At 35.7% G+C, this 8,916-nt stretch overlaps 1 protein-coding gene across 1 annotated transcript; it reads left to right on the forward strand.

Annotated features, from left to right (window-relative positions):
* The first annotated feature begins 2,312 nt into the window (after positions 1 to 2,312).
* Positions 2,313 to 7,346, forward strand: amy2a (amylase alpha 2A). The gene is made up of 10 exons (XM_088598365.1): positions 2,313 to 2,568; positions 2,775 to 2,921; positions 3,188 to 3,385; positions 3,630 to 3,860; positions 3,947 to 4,080; positions 4,450 to 4,572; positions 4,899 to 4,998; positions 5,698 to 5,819; positions 6,283 to 6,408; positions 7,116 to 7,346. Exons 1-10 carry the CDS (start codon positions 2,356 to 2,358, stop codon positions 7,303 to 7,305), a joined length of 1,584 nt encoding a protein of 527 aa, XP_088454491.1. The 5' UTR covers positions 2,313 to 2,355; the 3' UTR covers positions 7,306 to 7,346.
* The last annotated feature ends 1,570 nt before the right edge of the window (positions 7,347 to 8,916 follow it).

The raw sequence follows: 8,916 nt of genomic DNA on the forward strand, positions 1-8,916 counted from the left end.
AAACGGGAGAACAACATCGATATTAAAAACAACAAAAAAAGTATAGTATTTCAGTGGCTTTGACTTGATTAATGCTTGTAGAAAGTTAATTTATGATCATAGTTAAAAGCGCTAAATGCATGGTAGTGTGTCTAGCGGTAAAGACAGATCACGGGTGAGGGAGTAAAAGTTAAGATGTTTTTCTGTTTTGGGTTTTATTATTTTTTATTCCCCATTTTTTCTGCTGGAAAAGTAAGAATTTAAGCAGACAAGTGAAATACCATTGCATTTACATTTTTTGTAACCTAAATGTAATTATTCATAATCTTAAAATGCCGCAGAAGGAAAACAAACCTGCTCTTTATGGTATAAAGTAGTTCACATTTTAAAGCAGTTTTAGTTTATATACTGTAAAAGTGTACATTATACTGATAGTCATGTTGAACATCTATCTACAATATTAATCCTATAAACATACCTTCAGTACCTGAAATACCTTTTTTTTAATCTGTAGTAAAGATACATTATATTGTTGCACTTTACCTTGGAATAACCCTAGGTTTAACAAGCAAATTACCTAAGGTATGAGTTCTAGAAAAGCATGAAGACATTATTTTATTAAAATACTTTTTATCATGTGTACTGTAACAAAAAATAAAGACCAAAACAAGGAAATTTAGAAGATTGATGTCTGTGTAACTTCCAGCACTTCTTGAAGCGGTAAAAGTTAGGCTAAGCTTTAATTACAATTTTGGTTAACACTATTTTCTCTTTCATAGTCCAATCACTGGTAACAGACATCTAACGTTATGTTGAGGGGGCTGTTTAGCAAAAGATAATTGATTTTTGTAAGATCAAGGGCATGGGTGTGAAACTGAGGCCCTGTCCCTTCTGGCTTGCATTTCACCTGAGTTAATCATTCGTGAAGGGATTGAACTGTTTGATTAGTTGGCCGAGTTTGGTAAACTGGTCAATGTGAACTAAAGCCCAGCTAGCCATAATGTAATTGTTTTTCATGTACGTAGTATTTAACAAATTTTAGTTTGCAATTACTTCTAATCATGTAGGACTGAGACGTGTAATATGTTTTTGTTTATAGACCTGTATTTGAAGAGTAGAGTTTTATTCATTCCAAAATAAAGCAAGAGATTAGATCTCATGCCGGTGATGGAGGGAGAGCAGAGACAGACTGAGAAAGGAGAAATGTACTAAATTTGTATTAAATTGTTTTATAATAAGTATATGATGACAGAAAAAGAAAACGCTTTACTTGAACCCAACAAGTAATTTAATCAATTAGCCTTCTTCAGACAACAATTGTGAAGCAAATCTGTGTGGAAATCATCTTCATCAAGAAGAACTGAGATTTATGGCATACATTGGTGTAAATATGTTAATGATTTTTTTAGCTCTAATTTAAGCTATAATCTAAGTAGTGATCTTGATGTTAGTAGTAGAAGAAATATGAACACTATTACTTTCCAGTAATTAATTACAGTACTGTACGTATACAATATGTAGGCTGTTGTAGAGTTGCTATATTAGTACTGTCACTGCTTCAACTTCTTTTATCATGTACTGTAGAACTTGCTATGCATCAGATTGCTTATCTGGGATGACCAGACACAAATGTTTCACCCCAAGTGTCACAAATAACACCATCAGGTAATGATAGAATCAGTACATTTGTCTGTCCAGACCTACATTCTGGCTAAATTAGCCCCTGAGTTTATTCAATCTAGCCTTCCTAAAATTACACTTTAAACCAACCCGTGAAGCAATCTCCTTATCACTTCTCTGCCTGCTCTGTTGTATAAAAGGGTTGCTAGTGTACAATTGCTGCTGTGTGTCACCCAGGTTCTGTAGGTACTGTACTTCAGTGGTGGATGACTTCCTACACATCAAATGCAATGAGGTTCTTTGAGACGAAAAGCAAAGTAAAATGGAATAAATTATTATTAATTATTAACTTGAAAATGTAAGAAGCATTTTGCTTTCACTAGTATCTACACATTTTTGTGAAAACTAGTGAAATTTATTAGTGAAAGTACATTTGCTGTTCTGGGGGATAATTATGCCCTCTGGTTTCCTAAGAAAACAGTTGCTAATGAAAAATTTGTGTTTCTGTGTGTAAAAAATCGCATTCCGTAAGGACAAAAAAATGCAACGTTTTCTTTAATTACAGAAGAAACGACATAATGTTGCACAAGGAATTTATCAAGCTATTATGATGAGAATTCAGTGAACTGTTTCACCTGTTGTCCAAGTATTATTTAAAGGAAACACACCTGGTATCTTTATTTACAATAATACAAGATAAGCATTTATTTTTAGCTTATAGCATGTGGTTGGTTTCTGAGACTATATAAATTGCTAATGTTTCCTTGCAACTTTTGGAATTATCCCATGGAACAGGCCAGAATGAGACTGTTTGTGTTTGTGCTGACTCTTGGGCTGTGCCTTGCTCAATACCATCCCAATACAAAACCAGGTAGAACGTCCATCGTTCATTTATTTGAATGGCGCTGGGCTGACATAGCCGCAGAATGTGAGCGATTTTTAGCACCAAATGGATTTGGTGGGGTTCAGGTATGTAGTTACTGTATGTGAAGTACTGTAAATATAAGTATGTCAGAAAAATAATCATTATGTAACTCAAAAACTTCCAAGTGCTAACTCTAACATCGTTTCAGCGAAGTTTTTAACCAGCAAAGTTCACATATTCTGGAAGCATTTTTCTCTTTTATTTCAATTTGTAATTTAGTCACAGAATAATGTGAAATGTGCTCTTCTAGATCTCTCCTCCTAGTGAGAGCATCACTCTTCAGAATCCCTGGAGACCCTGGTGGGAAAGATATCAGCCAATCAGCTATAACTTGTGCTCGAGATCTGGAACTGAACAGGAGTTGAGAGATATGGTGACCAGATGTAACAATGTTGGGGTAAAGTATCAAGTAAAAAAAAAACTTTCTGGTACTGATGAGTTTGTAGGAAAAAACATGTAATAAGATATTGGAAGTGGAGGACTGCCACACTGATAAAAATCCTTGTTACATTCAGTTAGCTACCTTTATATTCAAACTTGAATCAAATCTGAAGAATACCTCAATTTTTAAGTGTAATTTGCTTACTAGGTTTGGACAATTTCTTCAGCCCTCATTCCTGAGAATTGTTAATGGTACTGTAACAATGCTCATTGTTTCTATAGGTTCACATCTATGTAGATGCTGTCATCAATCACATGTGTGGAGCAGGAGGAGGAGAGGGCACACATTCTTCATGTGGAACATACTTCAACGCCAACACTAAAGATTTCCCATCTGTGCCTTACTCTGCCTGGGATTTTAATGATGGCAAATGTAGAACCGGCAGTGGAGACATTGAAAATTACAATGAAATATTCCAGGTGTGACTTTTCAGCTTATTTTCTTTTTCCATATGTATGCCTACTATTCTCCAGTTTAATATTTAATTATTCAGCATGTGCAAGATGACGTTTACACAGTTGCTGGGCTATAAAATGCAAGGCATACATTACATTTCTTACAAACTTAATACCTTAGCTGTAGCCATCCATAAGGATTTATTTAAAGTTGTCGTAATTTAATCATCTTATGAAGGGTATGTTGTGTGCATTCATTTTTCAACAGGTGCGTGACTGCCGTTTGGTGAGCCTTCTTGACCTTGCTCTTGAAAAGGACTATGTCAGAGGAAGAATTGCAGAATACATGAATTCACTGATCGACATTGGAGTTGCAGGATTCAGAGTGGATGCTTGTAAACACATGTGGCCTGGAGATTTGCAAGTAATCTTTGGCAAACTGAAGAATCTTAACAATAAATGGTTCGCCAGTGGTACAAGACCTTTTATATATCAAGAGGTTTGTTTTTTTGTTGCACTTTTTCTTTACATGTAACATATTAACATGATGTACAACAGTTGCTGAAGTTTGTTTTCCTCTTCTAGGTTATTGATCTTGGAGGGGAGCCCATTAAAGCAAGTGAATACTTTGGTTTGGGACGTGTTACAGAGTTCGCCTACAGCGCAAAACTAGGCAAAGTCATTCGCAAATGGGGAGGTGAAAAAATGGCTTATTTAAGGTGAAATATGTTCATATACTGTATTATTTTTTCTAGTATAAGCAAGTAGTGCTGTGTGTGCATCACTACATTACTGAAACAGTCTCTTACCTACCACGATGATAAAAGTAAAACATTCTTACAAAAATATTGAATATAAATTGATATGAAATACTCACAGAAAGGAAGTACTCTAGAGAAAATCAAGATAGAAAAGTATACTATGCAAGGTCTGCCCTTATAAAAATGAATTGACATACTATCAACTAAGATGCTTAAGATAATCATATTTGTCTTTTATTTAAAATCTTTTTTATTAAAAATATTAAACAACAATATGTTAACAAGACCAGACAGTACGTGAGTTTTGGTTTAAATGATTCATTACAGGAATTGGGGTGAAGGCTGGGGATTCATGCCCTCTGACAAAGCTCTTGTGTTTGTGGACAATCATGACAACCAGAGAGGCCATGGAGCCGGAGGAGCCTCAATTCTCACCTTCTGGGAACCCAGGTTTGTCAGTTTCCAGTAGTGAAGTCTGAGTAACATCATGTTTTTAATTTCAGGATTGCCACGCAAAGTGAGAAATGTACAGGCTTCTAGCAAAAGCATTGATGGCAACACCATTGATGTGCCACTTAGACATATATATTTTTTTAGGATTCGTATTCATACAAACTAGATTATCTCCATTGTCAGAAATATGTGTTCCCCTTATTTATTACAGACATGACCTGACTAGAACTTACTGTTAACTAAATGCAGGGGGATGACAGTCTGGACTGTTGACTGAAAGTTGCAGGAATAAAACTTAAGCTTGTGCTTCGTTTGTTTTCCAGACTGTACAAAATGGCCATGGGTTTCATGCTGGCACATCCATATGGAGTGACACGAGTGATGTCAAGTTTCCGCTGGGATCGTCATATAGTGAATGGAAAGGTGGGATTTTATTTGGGAACATTTTAAGTAGTGCCAACCACATATATTGTAAAATGCTCGCTATGAAACACAAATATTGCACATTGAAGATGAATAAGAAGTGCAACAGTCTTTACAATATGATTTATTATTTTGGGACTGAGATCTGATCTTAACAAATGATCCCATGAGTATAATGATCACAGAAACTGGAAAGGGGGGCAGGAGTGTGCTGCTTACTGTGGCATGCTGACAGTGTATGGATCCTGTTAAGTGGATCATCAATGCGTTAAGCACCCAAAGGTAGGAGAAGAAATGCAGTATGAGTAAGGGCCACTGGTGGACTCAAATAGTCAAAAGGGGACCTCTACAAAGATATATTTGCAGCTGTGTTACTGCCTCCTGAGAGGGGGTTAATTTCTCTTTTCACAGAACAAAAACTAGACTTATGTGTCCTGGTGTACTGGAGCATTTCAGCTGAGGCAAGACACCAGAGGTTGTTTAACATGGGTGATATTTTCAGTTATATATTATTACAAACTGAAGTACTGAATGCAATTTTATCATTAGAAAACAGTGATATTAAAAAAAGAGGGTATCCTTATCAGTAGGCAACATTATTTTATTTAAGCTTATGGTGATTATTTGGACTCTAATGTGCTTTTGCTGATCAAACTGGTCCACTTCAGAAGGATAAAATGTGTTTTTTTGTAATGTTAGGATCAGAATGACTGGATGGGACCACCAAGTTACAGTGATGGAACCACTAAGCCTGTTCCCATTAATCCAGACAGCACCTGTGGAGATGGCTGGGTGTGTGAACATAGATGGCGCCAAATCAAGTCAGTTACTTTTAATCTTTCTTTTTTGGTTGTATTTGTACTTACATGTAGCACAACACAGTTGAGTCAAAACAAAACAACAACAACAACAACAACAAATAACGTCAAATTCCCTTTGCAGATCACGGAGTGTACAGACATTTGTTCTTTTCAAAAGGCTCAGAATTTAGCATTTTTTTTGTTACTCAAATGCAGCCATTTCAATTACATTTAGTATGAATTCTTACGCATGTAAACTGTTTTTAATATGTGAGGAACCTTTGAATCAGACAAAAATGTTATAATGTGTCTGAAAAGACACTGCTGTTGGAGAATAAGAAAAAAACTGTATGACTTGGACGATTTCTGTTATCCGATGTAGAACATACATTAACACTTCTTGTAGGGTTATTATGTATCTTTGTGACGGTTATACTGTATGTTCACATCCAGAAATGCATCGACTCCTTGTTTTTTTTCCCAGAAACATGGTTATTTTCCGTAATGTTGTGGTGGGCCAACCCTTTTCTAACTGGTGGGATAATGGAAGCAACCAAGTAGCTTTTGGTCGTGGTAACCAAGGATTTATTGTCTTCAACAATGATGATTGGTGAGTTATATATTTTCACACTTTGTCATATATTTCAATAGCCACGAAGAACTTTCAGTAGCTAGATGATTCATATTAAGATCCACAGTTTCCAATCAAATGTACTATAATAATTGTTCAACTTAAAAGTAATATTTTTATGCTTATTCTTTTATTTATAGCAGTTTTTATCAATTTAAAAAACTGTATTTGTGAAATGTACAGTTAATATTACACGTATGCAGACCTTCACACTTGACGAATATTACTTAATAAACAACATACAGTAAATAGCAAAAGAAACATTTTCTGCATTGGTTGTTCATTGATGATTTCATTTCTGAATATGTGGTATTTAATTTATTTAACATATTAATAATTCTGTCAGAATATTTGAATATTCAGTTTGCATTGCTGCACTGGTGCTCTAACGGTTTTGTATATGATGAAAGTGGATTTAATTTCAAACTGGCTGCTTTCTTTGCTTACTGGTTCTTTCTTTGATCTTCTTCATAGCATGGTCGTGAACCGGACTTTTTTTTTTCTAAGGCTGAAGCGTATACTTTACCTTATGAATTACCAGCCCCAGACTTGTAAAATTGTTTTAAAAATAATTAATAATTTTACAGTTGTTTAAAAGGAATCCAAAAATCACAATTTACTGATATGGGACACTAGAAGGTCTTAAAAATAAGGGTTTATTACAGCTATACCTCTGTATTTAACAGGAGCATGGATGTTACACTGAACACAGGCCTACCTGCTGGGACCTACTGTGATGTCATCTCTGGGCAAAAGGAAGGGGGGCATTGCACTGGGAAGGAAATCACTATCAGGGTAGATGGAAAAGGTCGCTTCCAAATTAACAGCACAGCTGAAGACCCATTTATTGCCATCCATGCTGGTTCTAAATTGTAATTTAAATGCTAAACAATTAAAATTGTAATTGAACTGCACAACCGTTTCTCTGTGTGTTAATGTACTGCCATGCGTCTGCTGGTAAATGAAAACCCCACAATACAAATATTTTGCACATTCCACTGTTTACCCAACTATCTTTGATTACACTGGAAGGGTGAATCTATTGCTGTAATACCTCATCTGCATAAAATCATGGGGTACCAGGATATTGGTAAGTGTAAGTACAGTGTAAACCTGTGCATAGTTTTTGAAAACAGGACAGTTAAGGTATGATTTGCATAGGTTTGTATCTATATATAGTAGTTAGGTCAAGATGATTTATATAATTTATATATAGTATTTACTATAGTGATATAGCTGGGATGTTCAATTGTACACCTATCTGGCCAGAAGAAGGAGCTGCCTCTATTACAGTGGCCTCCCTGGTAACAGCAATATACAATAATGCAATTATTTAAACAGGCCAAACTTAAAAATATTTTACATACCAACATCCAGTACTAAGCATCAAAAGACAGGGTCATTTTATTTCTGCATGCATTTTTTAGAGACATAAAGTGTACAGATCTGGAGTATTTAATATTTTTAGTGCATTTTTGATTAATTGATCTGTCACGAGTGATACACCTGAATGACTTGACTGTTGCATGAACACTTGATCACCACATTAGTGACAGAAGTGAAAAGCATAAGTGATGAGGCTGTTTCTCCTGTTGAATGTCAAACCTGGTGAAAATCAAGAATGAAAAACAAAGTAAGGAACCAATATGAACTAATGATTGCTTGTCATCTGTGGTGTTTACAGTCAGCAAATTCTAATCTTGGAAGACATTATAGCCAGACATAGTGATGAGTGCAGTGATTGGCTGGAATCTGGAGGACTTGGAGTGCACTTGCTACAATTTGTGTTGTCATTTTCTAAGGTACCATGGTGCATTTGTTGCAGTTATAGGTGGTATAGTATTTTTCTTTTGATCTGCAGTATAAATTGTAATTCTTCCAGATGAATGAGGTAATAAAACACCTCAAACAGTTATATACTGCATATTGTCTGCTTCACAAGTTGTGGAAACGTGGATAATCACTACTGCGTAAACTGAGGACAGAAAAGGCCTTGCTTCCAGACAAGTAGTCTAGAGCTTCATAGATAAATGACACTATGTATTGATCAGGGACGGTACTTCTGTTAAGTGTCCAGTAATCAATACACACTGCACCTCTCCATCCGTCTTTCTAGTGATGACATTTGTTGATGTATAGGGGCTTTGTGGCTCACCAATGAAATTTGTGGCTGACAGCAGCTCTATATGCCTGCAGACACCTCCAATGTCTGCTGAAGCCTGGACCTCTCTCTTTCAGGTCATAAAGTATATCAAAAATACATTGGATTGCACAGTTGTCAACCTCTTATGTAGTATTTATTTCCAGTTCTCTGGAATAGGTGGATTTTCTGACACAAACAACACTGAGCTGCAAGCAGTTGAATGTTTATTTCATCATACTGTATAACTCTTATTAGCACACAGTACTCCGGGACTATGGTTTCTGCAGGAAGAATTAATTTTTGACTGTTCCTGCAGCTAAACTCCACCAATGATGATGCAGGTA

This window comes from Lepisosteus platostomus, chromosome 11 (assembly GCF_059453375.1).
Source record: "Lepisosteus platostomus isolate fLepPlt1 chromosome 11, fLepPlt1.hap1, whole genome shotgun sequence".
NCBI classification, from domain to species: Eukaryota; Metazoa; Chordata; class Actinopteri; order Semionotiformes; family Lepisosteidae; genus Lepisosteus; species Lepisosteus platostomus.

Excerpts from the sequence above, each read along its gene's own strand:
- amy2a (XM_088598365.1), top strand. The coding sequence starts at position 2,356 with ATGTTTCCTTGCAACTTTTGGAATTATCCCATGGAACAGGCCAGAATG. Across the intron at positions 4,081-4,449 it reads GAAAAAATGGCTTATTTAAG|GAATTGGGGTGAAGGCTGGG; the intron begins GTGAAATATGTT and ends GATTCATTACAG. Across the intron at positions 4,999-5,697 it reads GTCATATAGTGAATGGAAAG|GATCAGAATGACTGGATGGG; the intron begins GTGGGATTTTAT and ends TTGTAATGTTAG.